The 21831-nt window shown below is 32.9% G+C and overlaps 1 protein-coding gene across 1 annotated transcript in view; it reads left to right on the top strand.

Annotated features, from left to right (window-relative positions):
* LOC118204882 (TATA box-binding protein-like 1) overlaps positions 1-21831 on the top strand; it is a 46108-nt gene that overhangs the window by 7941 nt on the left and 16336 nt on the right. Inside the window, exons 2-3 of the mRNA XM_085821161.1 lie at positions 3102-3184; positions 20734-20901. Coding sequence (XP_085677287.1) covers positions 3102-3184; positions 20734-20901 — 251 coding nt within the window. The remainder of the gene's footprint in view (positions 1-3101; positions 3185-20733; positions 20902-21831) is intronic.

The raw sequence follows: 21831 nt of genomic DNA, 5'->3' as shown, positions 1-21831 counted from the left end.
TCTTTTCATGCTTTAGGCATGCGGATTTGATCCCCCCTCCCCCTGTAAAAAAAAAACGTGTAGATTGATTCCTAATTTCACTTTGGCACTAAATAAAACACCTCGTTATTAAAGAAACAATCATATTAGCGAAAATTTGTGTAATCAGTAATTTAGCTCAGTATCTGCATATCTGCTTGGCATACATCTCAAATATATTATCTAATATTTTATATCCCTGATGCCAACCTGGCAAATCATTATTTAATATATTTTGCTTTCATCACTGTATGTTTATCAACATATGACATTTTGAGTAATGACTCATGTGGCGATCCCTAAACAATTTTTTTTTTTTTTTTTAAGTAGTAATTGAATAAGAAAGAGTATGGAAACATTTTATGTTAATATTATGCTTGACGATGATTACAGATTTAAGGTAAATGCACTGCTAAATGTGTTGCCGAGGAAGAATTTAACAAAAATTTCTTTCCATGTGTTAAAAATTAATTTTGTTAATGATACTCATAGGCCAAAAGATTAAATTTAGTGCTATTTAAGAGTGACTTATTTTGTATTCACATAAACGCAGAATCGGTGCCAGAGCTCGTTTGGCCACACTCAGGGGCCAAAATTTAGGTAAGACAAACTTTAGAGAAGCACCAAGTAACAAATTTAAGGGGTGATAAAATTTTTAGAATTTAGGAACCCAAAATTAAGGGACGGCAAAAATTTAGAACTTTCGGAGGCACTTGGTAGTAGAATTTAGCACTCGCAGAGACTGCATTAAATATCTAGCGCCAGCCGTCAGTAAGCTTAAGTATATGTAGGAATTCATTTATTCAAGACACAGATAAGCCGTAAGCATGTGCAAGAATTAGACGTAAGTAGGAACATTTCGTTGCCATGCTGTAAAGGCAGTTATGTATTAGCGGGTGCTGTTAAGCTAGGCTTAAGGGATACTTACCTGATTCTAAAGAATTTCAGTATTAACTGTATAGCAGATTGTGCCATTCCTTAACTTTCTGATTTGATCCAGCTTATTATTTTTTGTAGGCTGTTATAATTACAGCAATTGTATGAAAACTAAAGTTTGAACTTTCAATTATGTCGAAAAGAGTTTCTAATTCTGGAGCTGCAACAAGATCTACAAAGCGAAAGCATGTTTCGATGTCCATTAAACAAAAAGTGATTGCTGAAAAAATTGGATATAGGTATTAATAGGTCAAAATTATGCGAGGAGTATGGCATTGGAAAGTCAACTGTATATGACATAACAGAAAAAGGAACTTTATGAATTTTTGTGGATTCCAACACCCCATTCGAAATGAATAACATAAAAATTATTCGCTATGCTAAAAGTGACGTTCATGACAAAGTGAAGATGGAATGGTGAGACAGAGATGCAACGAGGGCATGCCATTGATGGGTCCAATGCTAATGGCCCAAGCCAAAATATTTCATGAAGAATTGAACTTAAAAACTGAGTGCACATACTTAATAGACTGATTAACCAAATTTTAAAATATCTGTGGTGTAATGCAATTAAAAATTACAGTTCAAAATGTTTCAGTTGAAGTTGCTGAATTGTATGCAGATGAATTTTTTGTTAACATTTGTTTGGAAACGTTATCTCCAGGACAAATTTACAGCATTGATGAAACTGGTTTTTTCTGGTAATATGTGCAGCAAAATACCATGGCAACCTCTACAGAAAAGGCTCCAACTGGTGTCTTCGAAAGCTAGACTAACGATTTTAGCAGGTGCAAATGCTGAAAGAACGCACAAATATTAACTTTTCGTAATCGGAAAAAATATGCGACATTTAAAGGAGTGAAGATTTTCCTGTTATATATCATGCAAACAAAAAAGCACGGATGACATGTATGATATGTTTGAAAATCATTTCATACCGAGACTCGGCAAAATTTGAAGTTTGATGATGACTTACCTGATGACAAAAAAATTGTCCTGATTGTAGATAACTGTTGGGCTCATATTTCACTTAAAGTTTCAATGAAAGATAATGTATCCATGTTATTCTTTCTTCCAAGTCCTTCATTCAGCCTATATATATTGGAACAGTGTGCGTGAAGTGCAAATATATTCACACATCACAAGTCACATTTTTAAAATCCATGTTAGATTTCTTGAATATTGGCAAGACGTGTGAAGAATTTTTTAAATACGTTAGCATAAAATCTGCTGTGTAGAGCATTGTAAGATCGTGGAAGAATGTGCAGGCATAATTTATGGCCAGCTACCCCCATATTTCATGGTGAGGTTGAAGAAGGTGACAGCCGCGAATTTGAAGGCTTTTGGATATTGCAAAACACAGGTGAAATTTTCTATCTAATGGATTTTGTAAAGAAATGCATTGAAGCAGTAATAAATGAAGAGGATATAGTAAAGTTTTTCATTGCGATCACAATGCTTCAATATTGAAAATGAAGAGATTTTGATTGACGAGTTCGTCGGAATTCTCGACACAGCAACTAAGGACTTGAGCAGTGGAACTTTGTATCTGAACAAGAGATTATGTCTGTCCATAGAATTGATGAGAAAGTATTAGCACAAAAAAGGAAGCAACTTAAACAATTTACAGTCAAGGAAATGTTTAATAAAGTAAACAAATAAATACTAAGCTGTTTTTTTCCTAAATTTTGATACCCTTTAGATGATAAATGCTTCATTATTGTATAGATCACGTTTTCATGATTTTAATTTTATTATTTCGTCGTACTAGATTTAAACTGATGATCTAATACCCAGAAAAATCCTAAATCCAGAATCGCTGACGTCCAGATCGCAAACTTTGTACTGTAGTAGTAAAAACCAGTACCTAAATATATGGTTGTAGTGTACATGCTCAATAGATTTTTGGTGACATTTGCATTGATGTTTTCACTAATAAATCTTGTCATGCTGGCAAATTAATATAAGGAGTAACTGTTTTTTCCCCTATTTCTTTTGATTGTTTATTTATTTATGTAAAGTTTAGATTTTAATGGTGGTCAAACTGCATATTATAAATCATATGTCTTGAAATTTTAAAAGATGTTTTCAAAAATTAGTAAATGCATATAATTTATAAACTAATAATAGTAATAATATATTTACAGATGGTTACTATGAAGATTAGAAAACCTTACACTACAGCAAGCATTTGGTCTTCTGGAAAGATTACTTGCACTGGAGCAACTAGGTAATTCTGATGTTCTGTTTCAAAATAGTACTTTAAATTTGATCTGCTACATATCAATCTTGATTGAAAATTAATATGCGTATGTAACATGATTTTTCATTAATTACCTTTTGTGTGTTAATTTTTATATTTTCATGCCTGCTGCTTTGTATCTTGATTTTATTTCAGTGATGTGATATATTTTCAAAATTATAGTAAATTTTCGGTGAAAGCAAAAAACCTGTTTTGAAATGAGTTTTTTTTTTGGGGGGGAGAGAAAAAAATAAGCATGTAGTATTATTCACTCAGCAATTGATAGAGCTCTTGTAGAAAGCATGCCAGGAAGTTTTGATTTGCAGAAAGAAAATAATGTTTCCAGGATATTCCTTCCATGTAAACACTGATGTTTTTCTTTATTATTTACTGGAAGCATTCTTTGTGATAGTTATTGTTACTAACAGTTAAACTTAACTTTATATATTTGCGCAACCAGTGTTATACCTAGGATTTTTTTAGAAGAATAAAAATACTCCTTGACCTTTTTAGGAGGAGTGAAATACGGAAATAGCATAAACTACATATACAGAGACAAATTTTCTATAAAAAAACACTTTTTTAATGGACAAAATGAAATAGAAAAAAATGAGGATGCTATTTTGGTTTTTGTCAATTACAGCATATGTTAAGTATTAGTAGAAAATATTAAGCATTATAAATAAAAGAACTTATTTTACATTAAACGTTCTAAGTGAAATATTTGTATAATATTACAAATTTAATATCCTTTTCCTCTGATTTTTCCACAATGTTACAGCTGATTACAATATCAAAACTCTTTCAAAATTAAAGTTACAAAAAACACTTATTCTTGGTTACATTACAGTTTTAATCTCTTTTCCCTCTCAAAATTAAAGTCACAAAAAAACAATTTTCCTTGGTTACATTACAATTCTAATCTCCTTTTTCTACAAGGTTACTGCTCTTTCAAAATTAAAATCACAAAAAACATTTCCCCTTTGTTCTTTGAAATCTGGGCTTCTCGTTAGAATTTCCAGTTGTTTTTCCCCCAATCTATTTCTCCTGTTTGATGTGGTCCTATTTTGTGTAGAAAATTCTCTTTCACAAACAACCGTTGACAAAGGTATAGTCATAGCTATTTGTGCCAGGGCTGTAAATCCTAGATATAAGAGTTCACCAACTCAACTTGATGAGAACAACAAATTGGCAAACCGTTTAAATTTGAATTTTCTATAACGTGCATAAAAAGACTCTACTTCAAGGGGTTCTTGCTTTAACTCTTCTGCTGATACACCCAAAACTGAAGTGGAATCTGGCCTATGATAATGTTTAATAACATTATCTAGGGACTCCAGTCTTGGTGATTCTGTTGAACACAAGAGGGATTCAACAAAACATCAAAATCCTGCAAAAGATGCATCAGCTGCAAAATCTTTCTTGCAGATTCTCTATCAGTGCACTCAAAAAAGCATTTTTAGCACTCATGAAATCATTCAATGATTTAGTAGAAACAGATAATTTAATATCTGGAACTCGGTAATGCCCATTATTAAGAGCAGACTCTAAAAATTCCTTTAGATGAGTGCCATGACCTTCCTCCTTTTTCATTTCCTGCATGTGATTAATCCTCTGGCTGATCATCCCGCGATTTCCATGGGCAACTCAAATGTAGCAAAATTTGCTCATACCGTGATTTCCACGGGCATATGTTTCTCTTCCTTTATTGAGGAGTGCATCTCGTTTTTTCCCCGTTTAACCATTGAAATAAATTATAATACTGTTTAGTTTACATTTTGGCCAACAGATATTGTTAGTTGTCCACTAAATTGCGGTATTTGGCACTTTTTGCCACTTTTTTCTTGCAGAAATGGCTGCTAGAAGACGTTCAGCGATTATCTTGATTTTTTAATTCAATTATTGAATTATTTATTAGATTGATTATTAATTAGATTTATTAAATCTGGTGCAAAGACTGTGAAGTTTGAACTCTGTCATACTAAAGTGCATTTTTAAGGTATTTTTCCCTCAGTGCGTTATATTTTCTTAAATTTTATACATTTTATTTTTTTATATTATGCAATAAATAGAAATTAACTGTAATTTGACTGAAATTTATTTATTTATTTATTTATTTATTTATTTGTGATAACATCTGAAATTGGTTTTTCTGGCTACTTAGTTTTTCATGATAAAAATCTATATAAAAAATATTTTTAGGAAGAAGAAGTGCATTTTTAAATTCTCCTATATATATAGATTTAAAATATACAAAAAAAAAAAAAAAAAAAAAAAAAAAAAATGCAATTTTGGAAGTGATTTTTGTCTACAAATTGAGCAGTCAGAGGGTTAATAGTTGATTCTAGACTGTTAACCAACATGGAGAAGTCCACATCATTGCTCCAAAAAATTCTACTGACTTTTTTCATAATCAGTAACACATCTCTCAAAAATGACAAGGTGGCTGCAAATGAAAATTGTGAACATTGTTTAAGTAGTCCTGAGCCCTTGTCCATAGGATTGCTTGTTTAAATTATGTCTATCAGGGCAAAACTGATATGACATTCATCAATTGCATTCCCAAGTGACAACCACCGAACAGCATTTATGTCTTTGAGAGTTATGTTTGGCTCATTTAACACATCCTGCATCAATTTCATCTTTTCAATCCCAATATTGGACGTGTGAAAATAAGCATACAATGAACTTAAAATTCTCTGGCAGCTTTGAAACAGGGATATTCAATCAGCAGCTTGAGAAACAGCTAAAGCTAAACAGTGAGCTATGCAGTGACAGTGCTCTGTATCTGGTGAACTAATCGCAAAGTGCTGCACTATGAGCTCCTGCCAGTGGACCTAACTATCACGGCAGGCCTGTACTCGAAGCAGTTGGAACGTGTGCATCAGGCACTGATGCATAAAGAGGCAGCATTGGTCAATCGTAAGGGTGTACTCTTCCTCCATAACAATGCGACCCCGCATGTGGCTCGGAAGGCCAGGGACACCATCCAACGACTGTGCTAGGAGACACTACCCCATCCACCATACTCCCCAGACCTCGTGTCAACATACTACCACATTTTCTATTCTCTGGGCAATCATCTTTGTGTGAAATCCTTCAACAACCAGCCAGAACTTGAAAAGGCCCTGTTTTACGTCTAAGACTCAAAACAGGTTTTACCGCGATGGCATCACACAGCTAGCCACTCGTTGGCAAAAGGCACTGAATGCCGATGGTGATTACTTTGAGGATTAATGGTGATTATTATTTGTTTTATGACTTTTTCTTTCTGACTGTCCAAAATGGCGGTTACCTTGCATAAATGCTACATACTTTAATTGCGAAATTATCATTGGCACCAATTAACAAACAAAAATAAAACTTGGGTTTATTAAACTGTTATTTTTATTATATACTTAAATGCCACATCCTGACTATAATTATAGTGAAATTTTAAAGCTTGTAAGGTATTTATTTATTTTATATAACCAGCTATTTTATGTTGAGTATCTTTACTGTTATTCTTCCTTTACGTTTTCCTGCCAGAATGCCAATCTTAGTTCGCGCGTATTCAAATGAGCTAGAAAGAGATGGTATCTAAACTAAGGTTTTACATTGTTAATAAACCAGGTATCATATCTTGAAATTTTTTGCCAAGTCCATTATTTTTTACCATCATAACAGCAGCACCATCTGTTGTGAAAGGCCAACAACTTTTAATAACAGTACTTTTTTCGTTGAGAAACTTAATTATTATTTCTTTCAGTGCATCTGTATTGCATTCACCCGAAAGTTTTAAATTTGCCAAAAGACAGTTCTGACTTTCTTGTTTTTTCAAATATTTCACATATATAATTAATTTATATTCAACTGAAATATCTGTTGACTCAGCTATCATTAAAGAAATATAGGGGCTTCGTGAAGCATCCTCGTCCAAATTTGATTCTAATACTTCCGAAATAGCTTTAGTTATGTCTGTAACTGAATTTTGAGGTAAATTCAAGTGAGTCTCTTTCACAGTCTCATTTCCACAGGATTTCATAAGCATCATTAAAGGCTAACATTTCGTTAAAGGAAGTTCTTTTGAAATAGTGTAAACAGTTTTAAACACTACCAAATCGCCATCTGTTGCTGTAGATTTTTCCTTTTTGACGATATTTTCAAGAGGTTTAGCATCTTTCTTGGCATTTAAAGAAAGCCTGTGTTCTGTAGTTTTTTCGTGGCGAAACAGAGTGCTTCTTTGGAAACATGATGAACCCATTACACCCATGCCATTCTTCATATTGGCAGATTGACATGTTTTACAAAACATTTTATTTTCCTCTTTATTGAAGAGGATCGAAGGAAATTCTTTAAGCCACGTACTTAAAAACTTATCATGTTTAGAAGTAGTTTCTTCTGACTGTTCATCAATCTTTGATTTATTAGCTGATGATTCTGAGCTGATTGACACTTGGCTTGACGGCTTTTTTATAAAAAAAAAACTCCTTGATGGATTTAGAACTCGTATTTAAATATTTGAATTAATTTTTTTCTTGGAATAATTGCTTCTATCTCAAGGGAACCACACTATTGAATTAAATAGTTTTAAAAATTTAGTTAGTTAAATTAAAAATTATATTTGAAGTGCTTCTCCTCAAAGCGTGACGCATGCGTAAGACCTTTACGGCTGCGCATATGCGTGTGCGCATGCGCATAATACGTTTACGCATGCGCGTTTACGGATGGTACAAGCTAAAATTATCTAATTATCTATTTCAGTTCCTTAATCTTCGAATTGGATCTGGCTTATTATTTTTTGCAGACTGATAGAGCAATTTTATAAAAGTAAACTTGAACTTTCGATTATGTCAAATAGAATTTCCGATGATGGAGCTCCCAAAGGATCTATAAAGCGAAAATATGTTTCGATGTCCATCAAACAAAAAGTGGAATTGCTGCAAAAAAATGGTTAAAGGCATATCCTTTTTTTCTCTAACCATTCCGAAATCTGTTTATCAATTTCACGCTGCTCTGCGGCGGGTGGGAGGAAACGCCGCGACGATGAATTGGGAGTTGATCTGTCAGCACTATCCTTATCTTCAGGGCAGATGTTTTTATTTTATTTGGCTTATAATTCCTTACTAAATGTAGTATTTCATCTCGATGTACTCAGTCTTTGATATGATATAAATCAAATTCCTCGTCATTATAATTCGCTTCCGATAGTGAAGAAAGTGACACAGAGGCTATTGAAAACGAAAAAATTCCGATTGACAAATTAGTCGGTATTCTCAACACAGCAATTATAGGACTTGAATAGTGGAACTTTGTAACTGAAGAAGAAATTATGTCTGTTTATAGAATTAAAGAGAAAGTATTATCGCATAAAACTAAGAAACTTGAACAACTTACATTGAAAGAAAGGTTTAATAATCTAAACAAATAAATCTTAAGCTCTTTTTCTTTTTCTTTTCTTTTTTTTTTTTTTTTTTTAATTTTGATACCCTTTAGTTCATAATTGTTCTCTATTTCATAAATTAGGGTTTCATATTTTTAATTTTATAATTTCTGCATGCCATCTTACCAGATTTAAACTGATGATCTATAACCCGAAAAAATCGATAATCCAGAATCGCCGAAGTCCCGAGGTGTCCCGATTAACGACTTTTGACTGTATTAATTTTTATATGAAAGGACAGATGATCTAATACCGTGCTTATAAGCCCAAATACAAATTACAATCATTTTAAGAGTGACATTTAGTTAAAATCAGTAATGAGTTTGGCAATCTCCTACCAATCCAATGGCAAGTTTGTGCAATTCTCTAATTTTTTTTTTTTTTTTTAAGTGAAAATAGGTCGATGTGTACATGGGTACTGAGTTTGACCAATTCTTTGACTTGTTATTTTCAAGTTCGCGATTTTGCGAAATGCGCGAAGCAGTGGGCGATTCTGCACTCTCCACGTTTCATTTATGGTAACCTGAGTAGTTGGATGTTATGGAAACCCTATTACGGCGTAATTGATTGCGTGATTGTGTATAATGAGAAAAGATTTGTAAATGGTTCTTTGTGTGTTGGGTGTTTATTAGGAAGTACATTGGTTATTTTGTGGTTTACACGGTAAAATGGCTGAATGTGGTAAGATTAGTATGAAGTTTCTGTACGATTTGGAACGAAAAGGAAGAAAAGCATTAATTGACTGGTGTGTAAATGAAAGGTTTACTTAGAAGCCATTATAAGTGTCCTGTTTGTACAAAGAAAATGCATATGGTCGAACTTTGGAGGATATTTTCTACTCTTATTTTTGTGAATTTATGTGGCGATGCCAGTATCTCGATTCTAGTTCAGATAATTTTGGGAAGTTTTTGGTTGCTTTTAAGGAATTTTGTTTGACTGAAGATACTGAAATTTCTAAATAAGGTAAGTGGATATTTCCTTTGTGTAGTGCTAAGATGAATTTCCTTTTTTTATCTTATTTCATTGTGTGATTTAAAATGCATTTTATTAAGAATATATATTTTTGTTGGCTGCTTCTTTGACTTTTTAAGTGGAAATAGATTGATGTGTGCATGGACAAAGTCAAGGGAGTTCGCAATGCCTATTTTGTGCAATTCTCTGATGTTTTTTTAAGTGAAAATAGGATGATGTGTACATGTATGCTGAGTTAGTACAATTCTTTGACTTGTTATTTTGGCTTTGTGTAGCGGTGATTTTTGCTCTGAAAATTGACGATACACAAAGCCAAAATAACAAGACTTGCACACAATGTCCATGTACCACCAATTTTCACCAAGGGGCACCCATAAATACATTTTTACCACTATTTGTTGATTTATTTGTTTTAGACATAAATGTACATACGTATGTAATACATGTGAGATATAAAATATGAAAGATAACTACAGTGGAAGTCTTTAATCCAGACATCCATAATCTGGAATGATCTATAATCTGGATTTCAAAGCTACAGACTTTCTGCACATCTGTAGCGTTTACGCATGCGCATAATACGCTTACGCTTGCGCGTTTATGTATAATGGATGGTACAAGCTAGGCTAAAATTATCCAATTATCTATTTCAGTTAATGTTGCAGATTGTATTGTTCCTTAATCTTTTAATTGGATCCAGCTTATTATTTTTTGCAGACTTTTAGAGCAATTTTATAAAAAGTAAGCTGCTAAAGGATCTACAAAGCGAAAGCATGTTTCGATGTCCATCAAGCAAAATGTGGAATTGCTGCTAAAAAATTGATAAAGGCATGAAGAAAGTGACAGAGAGCTTAGTGAAAATGAAAAAATTTCGATTGACAAGTTAGTCGGTATTCTTGGCACAGCAGTTGCAGGACTTGAACAGCGGAACTTTGTAACTGAACAAGAAATTATGTCTGTTTATAGAATTAAAGAGAAAGTAAACATAAAAAGTGCACATAAAATGAAGCAACTTACATTGAAAGAAATGTTTAATAAAGTAAACAAATAAATATTAAGCTTACAGTTTCATATTTTTAATTTTATAATTTCTGCATGTCATCTTACCAGATTTAAATTGATGATCTATCCAGAAAAACCCCTAATCCACCGCCGAAGTCCCGACGAGTCCGGATTAAAGACTTTGTACTGTACTAACTTTAATTTAGAAGTAGTCCTTTCTTTGTCTAAGGTGTACAATTTGTGTCAGACAAGGAGCATCATCAAATAATTTACCAAAACGAACTTACCAGCTGGGTAAAAATATAGTTCAGGGGGCCCCTTGGCGATTGGCCAGCAAGACACTATTTCAAGATGGTTGCTACACAGAACCAAAATAACAAGTCAAAGAATTACACAGACTCAGTGTCCATGTACACATCAAACTATTTTCACTTGAGAAAAACATCAGAGAATTGCACAAACTTGCACGCTCCCTTGATAATTTTTATTTTGATAATTTAATCGAAATATTTTCACTTTAAAAAAAAATGGGAGAATAATGGCATCATATAATGATAAAACAAAGTTACTTATCATTAGAATTGAACAAAATTTGTACCCAATTGAAGCTCAATTAACTACATTTTTAATCGTACAAGGAAATAACATAAAAATGAAAATACACATTAGCGCATAAATGTGCTACAAAAAGGAAATATTAACTTATCATATTTAGAAATTTCTGTGGCGCACAAAAATCCTTAACTCCTTAAATGTCACTGTATGGTTTACTGAGAAGTGAATGAAGCCATTATCATAAAGACAATCATAGGACTTCCAGCAGTTGGATATGATCCTTGTTCCAGGTAAAATATTCCATTGAATTACATCCAACAAAGTTTCTTTTCTTCTGTCCTCAACCACTTAAAAAAAAACACCTTCCGCTCTCTCGTTCTATACCACCAAACACCCAGTTTACCACCTGCAGCCATTTTACGATGCAAAGCACAAAATATGCAACGTACTCCCTAACTGACATCCAACGCAGAAATAAGCCCTTACAAATATTTTCCCATCAGTCAAATTCACGCAATCAATCAAGTCATAATAGGGTTTCCATAACATTCAACTACTCAGGTTACCATGAATGAAACAACAACTTTGCGATAATCCAAGGGGCACCCTAAAATGTACCATCATGATGAAATACTACATTATAAGCCGAATAAAATAAAAACATCTGCCCTGAAGATAAGGATAATGCTGACAGATCAACTTCCAGTTCATTTCGTGCCACGACATCCCCCCCCCTACGCAGAGCAGCGTGAAATTGATAAACAGATTTTGGAATGGTTAGAGAAACAAAGGAGCCTTTATCCACTTTTTGTTTGATGGACATCAAAACATGCTTTCCCTTTGTAGATCAAGTATCGGAAATTCTATTTGACATAATCGAAAGTTCCAACTTACTTTTTAAAACTGCTCTAACAGTCTGCAAAAAATAATAAGCCGGTTCCAATTCGAAGATTAAGGAACAACGCAATCTGCAACATTAACTGATATAGATAATTTTAGCTTAGCTTATACTGTCCGTTATACATTAAATGCGCATGCGTAAATGTATTATGCGCATGCGTCAATTCGTTATGCGTCGACGCATGTGCAGAAAGTTTGTAGCTTTGAGGTCTATATTATGGGTGTCCGGATTAACGACTTTTCACTGTACTTACTTTGTTCAGGCATCACTGTGAAATTTGTATGTTTTGAAATCATCTAAATAATGCCCAAACTCATGGTAGATGTTAAGAGAATTATCTCAAAGTCCAAAATAACAACTGAAACTTGAGAAGTATGCAAAAGACCCTTTTATTTAATACTAAGAAGAACAGAAAGCACATCTGTTGCTTACAGATCAGCCAACCACTTGTAGTGATATAACTCAGAGTAAGAGTTAGTCAAACATAAAATTGTAATTAAATAAACTAATAAGCGTAGGCTGCACAAGTCAGTTTCACGTGAAGTCGGCTCACAATATAATCAGTGAGGAGATTTCAATATTGGCGATTATGCCAGGCCGAGGGCTGCAAAACTTATTTTAGCTAGCAACCTACTAATGTGGCATCGAGGGCTGAGCACAAACTTACCATCTAAAAACCTCATCTTAAATACTAAGCTAATTTTCATTCTGCTGTGAGAAAAGTGAAGTCTAAATCATAAAATAACTAGTTAATTAGCATACTTTACAACTTGCTATTTTATTTAAGCATCCCATAGCCATCTGATTCGCTTGGAGAGGACTTGACCATTTTTCATCATAATTTATTTTGTTATTGTATAGTATTTTGTTGCTTTTCTATGTTTATAAATGTCTAGAGTCTATTTTACACTACTATAAGAAATTGTAGATTGTTTTGTAATGAATTGTAATGTTCCTCACTTTTATCTATTAACTAAGTGTTGAGGAACCTAGTGAACTACTACGCGAAGAATCGCTTAAGTGCAAGAACAGAAACATAAACTTCAGAAGGGTTAATTACCCTTTATTGCTCTAAATAAAGATTCACAGACGGTCCCTTTCTCAGGGCGTACAACAAATCCTCCACTTGGGCTTAACTTAAAATGTAAGAAATAAGAACTAATTAATGACTAATTAAAGAGATTTAGCCGAAGCTAACACATATTCTAATCTAGTTGGTCTGTAATATTAAATTAGCTAGCAAAGCTATTAAAAAGCACAGAATACAACCGAGCGTTATAACAGTTAGAAGGACTTAGCCAAAAGGCCAACCGGCGCTATTCAGCTTTCTTTATTCAAGGGTATTATTTCTTTTATTCAAGGGTATTAGAGTTTCAATAATCTTTATTGGTACCTATGTACACCAATAAAGGCCCCTAAGCAATCGCCTTAGAAGTCGCCAGATTTTCATAATGTGCAAAACTCTGGGAATCGTGAATAACATGGCAACCTTGCTCATAACAATCCTTCAGTCAAGCAAGTCAGTGGAATTTTGACTTAAAGTACTACTCTGCTTCTCATTTGCATTTAACACAATTCTAAAATCTCATTCTGGTAAGGAACTGTAAGCTGAAGCTAGAAGAGAGAGGAAATGTGCTTTAATTTAAAATAACTGTTATAAAATTAGGATATATCTTACAATTAAATACAACAGTTTTTGAAAAAGACAGTAAAAGTTACATCATGCTATTCAAGTAAAAGATTTTTAAGAACTGTGCAATTTAGCAAATCACTAAAATTAAAAGCTGTAGAAATAAAGCAGGTTATATAGATTGTTCTGCATTGAGCCACGTGCCTTGGCAAAAGCTGGTAAGCATTATGTATTTTACCCTTTTTAAGTTGTAAATCTTGATTTATAATTTTATGTATTGTTGCTACAAATGTATTTAAAGACTTTACAATAGGTGCATTGGCAGATTTTCTTATCTTACCAACAATTTAACTTTAGAAATAGTACATATCTTTTTCGAGTATTCATTTGGAGTTTTCTTTCTACATAGAAGTAATGATTGAATTTTTCCTTTCCTATTAATAATGCAGTATATTTTACACTTAGAAATTTTAATACCATGCATTTCAGAACATTTTTTAACTATGGAATAGGAATATTTCTGTTTGGAAAGCAAAAAAAAAAAAAAAAAACATATTTCGAAAGAAAAATTTTAAAAATAGCAGACGATGTTTCTTATTTCAAATAATAAGCTGTTGCCAGAAATTGTTACTGAAAAACATTTGCTTTTTTAAAATTCTTTATTAAAGTTGCTCTAAGAATATATAAACACATTCTTTAAATGCTTGTTGCTTGCAGTGTTGTTGATGTAAATGCTTGTACATTTTATTTAGGAACATGTAATAATCTATATCAATATTTTTCAATTGGGTGCCACTTTTATATACTAGAATGTTTTGCAGACTACCTCATTCTTGTCCCCTCAGAATAAATTTAATAAATATTCATTTAGTCATATTTTGTCGCTAGGTATTTAAGTTATTAGAGGGGAATTTATGTTCATTTTTCGTAATTCAAGGGTATTAGAGTTTCAATAATCTTTATTGGTATACCTATGTACACCAATAAAGGCCCCTATGCAATCGCCTTAGAAGTCGCCAGATTTTCATAATGTGCAAAACTCTGGGAATCATGTGAATAACATGGCAACCTTGCTCATAACAATCCTTCAGTCAAGCAATGTCGCCATTTTCATATGTTGTATTCCAACGGTTTTATAAAGAAATCCTAATATTTTCTGCCTTAAATGCATAGTGTTGAATTTAATTTTGCACTTTTCCATTAATATTTTACGCATTCATTGCACACACAGTTACATATATCACAGTTCTTCAACTGTGGCTTTATGAATCATGGATTCGAGGTTTGAAGGAAGATTTTATGCAAGTCCTTTTTTGTTCATTGGCCAGTAAACATGACAGTGAAATAACAAATTCAAGGTCTCTGACAGTATTATCATTTTATTCAAAACAGCACTTCCTTGAGGTTGGCAGATAGTGTATTCTTATTTTTGAACATGCTATGTAGTTTGCTTGCCATTTTCCTAAAGTTGTATCCCTTCCAGAGAACCATTAGTGTTAAAATGGATAATACTGTTGAATACTGATAATTTGAGCCAGTTTCAGACCCCAGGCATAATGTGAATATGATATTTCCTTAGTTTTTCTTCAGATAGTCCTCTGCAAAAGCTTCCGTCTTGGGCGTATTTCCCAAATGTGCTCTGCCATAATCCAGTAAATTCAAATCCAAAAAGTTAGGAACCACTGATATAGTGTAAGGTTTGTTCAAAGAAAGGAGAAATTGAAATAGAATGTTTCATTGAGAAATTCTGAAAAAAAGTCTGCAGGCATTAAAAACAGCGTAATTTATAACTCCGGTGTAAGTAATGTAGTAGCTTAATATTCGGGAGCGGGATGAGATCTCCCTACTTTCTATCTAATAGATATAATCATTTTATGAATCTATATATGTGCTGTAAGTAAACTGTGAGTAAAAAATGTATAAAATATGGTTCTGAAATAAGATACTTTGTTTCTACAGCTTTTAATTTTAGTGATAAGCATGCTAAATTACTATCTTTGTCGGAAACATTGTAATACAGATACTGTTTAATTATTTAAAGGAATATAAACAGAAGGAATTGAATATTATGATTTTAAAAATGTTTGTAATTATAAAACTAAGTAGGTTAAAATATGGGCACTAAAGATAGATGTTCCACTCTGTTGGGAAAATACTGCATTGTGTAATATAAAATGCTGGTTGTTGAGGTGTGAAATAAAAAGGTGTATTATAGCAGCGTAGCAAAATTTTTAATGAAAAGTATTATTGTGTAAAGTATTCACTTTTTCCATTGAGCAACATGTTTCGTGATAATTTCACAGGTCCTTGAGTCCTTGAGTCTGAAAGAAATGAAATATCTGAAATTATCTTTGTGGGAGTTTTGAGTGACAAAGCATTTTCCTGCTAAATTAAAAAATTTCCTGCAACATCTGGAAAAGACAATAATGCATTGGGCTTAGATCTCCAACTTTGTGACAGAGCATTGCTGTGAAAGATAATTCTTTTTTTTTTTTTTTTTTTCCTTTATCACTAATGATGACTAGAATTTAGCAAGTTTTTCTTTCATGGTGTCATTTTCCAAATGGATGACTGCAGTCATATCAGCCAGCTGGTAACCAGCTGGTAGAAAGTTATAATGGACAATAGCTCTCATTATTAGGCAGTTACCATGATCTTCTTTATACATAAACATTGAAATGTTAGTACTTGAAACATAATTTCAGTAAAATTCATTAAAATTCCTAAATGCATAAAATAGTTAATAAACAGCCATTCCATGCTCATAAAAATTTGAATAAATTGCTTAGCAAAGCCTTCCTCTTTTATTCATTATTGAGCTTATTTATTCAATTTTCAGCTGTAGTCAAATACACAGTTTTCAACTGCGCAGTTCCTGTACACCAGTGATGCAGCCTTTTTCCTTTTTACAAAATTCCTTACTAAGACTTCATGGTTTTCAAGTATCTCTAATCTCCTCTTTCAAAACGCATGACTTTCTTGTCTTCCCTTCTAGTATTCCATTACATGTCTTATGACTGTAATATTTTAATACTATAAAATTAATAAATTGCAATGAATAAGCAGAAATCAGTAAGTTTTTCTTTCTTATGGAATGATAATTTTAAGGCTGTTTTAAAGAAATCTTCATTAAGAGAAGTTGAAGTCCTTTTGTTCACCTCATTTTGTTTAGAAAACAATTGAATCCTTTGAAATGTAATATTCTGTTCTTTATTATTTGTTTGTAAGTTGAAACTTATTTTCAGATCAGAAGTTGTGTAATGTGTGAAATATTTCAATTTGATTTTTTTCAGTATATGATTCCTAAAAATCTTGCTTTTCATCATAGAATCAATTTTGTCAGATTCAAGAGTAGACGTGTATCTGCTGTGTAATACTAAATAAGAGTTTATTTATTATTATTATTTTAAATATTGGATAGTTTTGCACGTCCTTGAAGTCATTTATCATTGTAAAATTTCAAGCTTGACTGAAATGGACTGCTGTCTTCAAAAGAGTGCTTGATGAAGATCAAGATCTATTATCCATGGTGTAAAAAATCTTGTCTTAAATTACTTGCATTTTTATGTAAACAATAGTTTGCTTTAAACATCTTGAAAAGAATATAAATTAATTTAGAACAAGTAACGGTACAGTTCGGTTTTTAGGACCGGATTCAGAAATGCATGTATATGTGTACGTACAAATGTGTGTGTATATGTATACACATATATGCACATACATGCAATACACACGTGCATACATACATACATTTTTGAATCCGGTGCCAATAATAGAACAGTGCCCAAGTAACACTCAAATTGATTTGAATGTCAGAAGTGTAACAAAAGAAAACTATGCTGTAATGATTTATTCAATATTGAAAATATGCTTGGCTGCAAATCATTGTATATGATACACAATGGCAGAATGGAGTAAGGGTGGCTACATGCAATGCATAAAGAATCGAGTAATGCATTGGTGTCCAGCATACTCAATTTGACTAAGTGGACTATTTTTCTCAAGTCTTTGGTTATTACTTCAGTGCTGCAGAAATTCTGAAGTTCTATTCTGGGAGCCGTAACTGAGAAGCTTATTATATTTTACAAGGCCCACATTTCTTCTTAGAGAGTTTGGTTGAAGGTCTGTTTCATACAACGCAATTTTATTCGGGCAACTGTTGCGCAAGCCAGTTATAATGCAAGAAGCTCTGAGTTGGACTCTTTCCAATTTATGGAGATTGGTGGAAGAGGCACAACAGTAAACGGGGAAACCATATTCCAAAATAGGTCGTATGATAGCTGAGTAAGTAGCTCTCAAAGTGCAAGCATCGGCTCCCCAATCACGTCCCGAGATATACTTCAGAATGTTTAGGCGTTTTCTGCCTTTAAAAACCAGCGCATCCACATGTTTGTTTCTAGTGATCTCTGGATCGAGAACGAAGCCCAAATATTTGAGATGTTTGTCATATATAAGAGGCAAATTATTCATAAAAACCTTTGGATGATAATTATAAATCTTCTTATTGGTGGTAAAAAAAAAAACTAACAATAGATTTAGTTGGATTAAAACTCAATTTGTGGTCTTTCGAGAATTTTCACACTTCTTCAAGGATAAAAAAAATCAATCATCGGTTGAGCTCTGTGTGCCCTCACTTTATCATTTATAAAATCCTCTCCAGCTGCTTCCTGGAAAATCCTCATATAACTTCCAAGAATTCATTCCTATAAAGCTATTCAGCCACAGTGTTTGCATTGAACATATGCAGCAGTGTATGGCCATACAGATGATGCTTCTCCGATACAGATGACGATTCTACCTCCATCTAAGTGGTCGATTTCCCATATGCTGGAGGGCCCCATCCTCTCTCCAGATGAAGATTTGTTGAGAATTGCTCTGTCTGTTAAATCTAAACTCATTACTGAAAGGATATAGCCTCTGCACCCAAGAATGGGGCACATGGCTCCTCGACAGACGGGCCTTTTTTTTTTTTTTTTTTTTTTTTTTTTTTTCCCAATTCTTGTCAAAGGGCATAAAAAGCCTGTTCTGCTGGGCATCTGTCAACAGTTTGCCAGGAAGTTAGAGAACCAGCAGTGAAGTCCTCTCCAGATAGAATCTCTCATTTCTGTGTGATGTCGTATATTTAATGCTATGTATTAATCCTCTTGATGGTGTATAGCTCTTGGTGGTCATGACTGAGCCTAATAAAACTGTGTTGTTATTGAAATAAGGTGACTTGGTGATGAAAGTTGCAACAGATTGGCATTGGAGAGGATTGCGTAGTTAGCAAGATGACATTCGAAGAACACACATAATTTTATTTTTTGGATAATGCACATCATCTCTGTGGATGTGCTATGCACCCCCTAATTTTATATGACTTACATCTTAAACAATGCACAAATTTAGAAAAGTAAACTTTGCGTGGCTAGTGACACAGCAGAAAGCAGCTGAAGAGACAAGCAAAGAGAAGAGGGAGTTGCGATGTAATTAAGCTTTTATACGAATTCCATTTTGGATCACATGACAGTTTTATGTACAGATGTTGGGTTCAGCCTTTATAGATAAGTGCGCAATACGAGATAGACGACAGAACTTTTTTAGTTAGAAAATTTATTGCTCTGCTATTTTTGGAATGGAGACAGAAGTTAAAGGGCTATTAATTTATTATTTGAAAGATAGATATTTTATATATTATGAACATATAGTTTGGAATTAGCATCATGACCTGAATACTGGTATTTTGAGATGCCAAGTAACCATCAATCAACTTGCACTTGAAAGTAGCCTGCCTCAAGCCTACTGATGGCTGTCTATTTCAGTTCTTCGGGCCTATTTCCAGAATATTTACATTTTTGATGCTATTGTGATAGGAAGAGAGCACAGCGAAATTACATCCAAACAGCACAGAGGGGGGAGCTAAAAATGCATATTTATCCAGTATAGAAGCTCACCAAGAGGAATGTTTTGGTTTAGGTTAGAAAAGTTTCAATTCTCAAAATTTTGAGTTTCGAATAAGCTATGTCATCAGCTTTACGCAAGCTGTGTGGCATAGATTAATTTAGAAATGGCATAGTCGGGAAAGTTATTACTGCTTTGAGAACAGAGAGAGGAAATACCGAAATTAAAATTGAGGAATTAAGAAACTATTACTAAATTAAATTATAAAACTGATTTACTTGGCACTGTAATCTTTATTGCTGATTTACTTGGCACTCTTGGTATTTTTTATCGTACAAATATATTTATGTATATAAAACTGTTTAAAATATTTTTATATACATACATATATTTTTATGTAATATTTTAAAAGTCAGGCACATGAGTGAAGCTTGGCAATCTGAACATTGTTGTGGCTGAGTGTAAGGCGGCATCCAATGACGACACAGAAGGATTTAAATTTATAGCTCCATATCTTTATTCAATTCAAAAAGTCAGATCATTATTCTTTACTAAATAAGATTAAATTCACTGCGTCACAGTATTCGAACAAAGGGGAGGTAGATGAGAAGAGCAGCAACATGGGTCTTAACAGCAGTAGAGGGAGAAAGCGGTCTCTGACACAAAATGGCCCGAATTCTTCATTTATAGAAGCAGATATGCAATATACTGGAATGTTGTCGAAAGTACTGGTCTAGGGGGAAGATCCTGAAATTGCGGAAAGTTAATTAGAGGTTGCTTGTTCGCATAGAGCAAAGCCATCACATTTTTTATATTTTACATATATATGTTATCTATTGTAATTATATGCACACTTGAAAATTCTCTTCACCGACATAATTTTGGTTGTATGAAAAATTAAACATAAAAATATAATTAAGATGCTCACTTTGGGACTGTAAAAGAAATAAGTGTGTCTTGTTTTTCTTTCTGTATGATATTTCCATTTTATGTAGACTGAATTTAATCTCAAGCCCTTCTCAGTAAATCATATGCTTAGCAGAGGACATTATGTTTAGAAATCATGTGAAGTTTCCGTTTTTAGACTGTGATTTGAAGACTTATACCGCCAAGAAATTTATTTCTAGTGTATGGAAAAGCATATCTTTATATTTTTCTTTTTTACTTTATTCTAGCGATGAAGATGCAAAAAGAGCTTCTAGAAAATTTGCAAGGATACTCCAGCAATTAGGATTTAGAGTCAAGTTTACCAATTACAGAGTTGTCAATGTGTTAGGTACATGCACAATGGATTTTGGTATTAATTTGAATAAATTTGCTGAAAAGCATAGACGCTTAGCTAGGTAATTTCCCTTTTAATTATTTACTGAGTTGTTTTTTTATACTGTCTTTTGTTTTTTGTTATTGTATCAAGTTTATAACTTTCCTTAACATTTTCTAGAAATTATATCCAAAAGTCATTTTAAATTTTGCAGAAATATTTTTCAGAAATCATTCCTGTCCCTTTTTTTGAAAGTTTATTTATTTAACACATTTACTGTGATGTTGCTAAATATCTCAAGAAAATGGATCTGTTATATGTAACACTTATGAGCAGTGTGTTTGTTTTTACTAGAATATTCAAAGTCGGATAGTTAAAAGTTTCACTGTACTTATCTAGAATAACTGATTTTTGTTTCCCACGAAAATTAAGACTGATATGTTTAATTTACAAAAGGCAAATAGAGACGAAGACGATGTTGTTGAAAGCTACACAGGACCCTTTAAATAATAATAATGAGTTCAGATAAGCAGGAAGAAATGAAAGTAAGCAAAATAAGTAGTACACAGCATAACAATAGCTGGTAATAACTAAAGGAGAATGCAGATGTGAAGAAATCTGCATTAGCACATAAAATATATCTTAAAGTTCCTCAAATCATTCTCGGATGTAATCCTAACTTGTAATTCAGCTAGTTGCTGAATCTTGCAACTGATTGTGCAGCTGCATTGTGCTAGCTGTCTAAGTCATATTTATATCCTGTAGCATGAGTTCTGGAAAAAGTGCTGTAGGGTTTCAAAAATGTGTTTTCGCAAATCTTCCAAAAAGTCACCAAGTTGAGAAATTGCTAATGGCCTATTAAATTGTACATGTTTTTTGTTGCACTTCATTTAAACTTATTTAACTTGAATTACTGATCCCTCAAGGCCATTGAATATGATATCAAAAATTACAAATTTTGATTTTGGATGTCCCAGTCAATTTTTGTTATATGCAACTCAAACTTTTTATA

Source organism: Stegodyphus dumicola, chromosome 7 (assembly GCF_044657685.1).
Source record: "Stegodyphus dumicola isolate Sdum_Otavi_A_Nest chromosome 7, ASM4465768v1".
Lineage (NCBI taxonomy): Eukaryota > Metazoa > Arthropoda > Arachnida > Araneae > Eresidae > Stegodyphus > Stegodyphus dumicola.
Note: the sequence above shows the minus strand (reverse complement) of the source record. Positions and strands in the feature narration are given on the sequence as shown.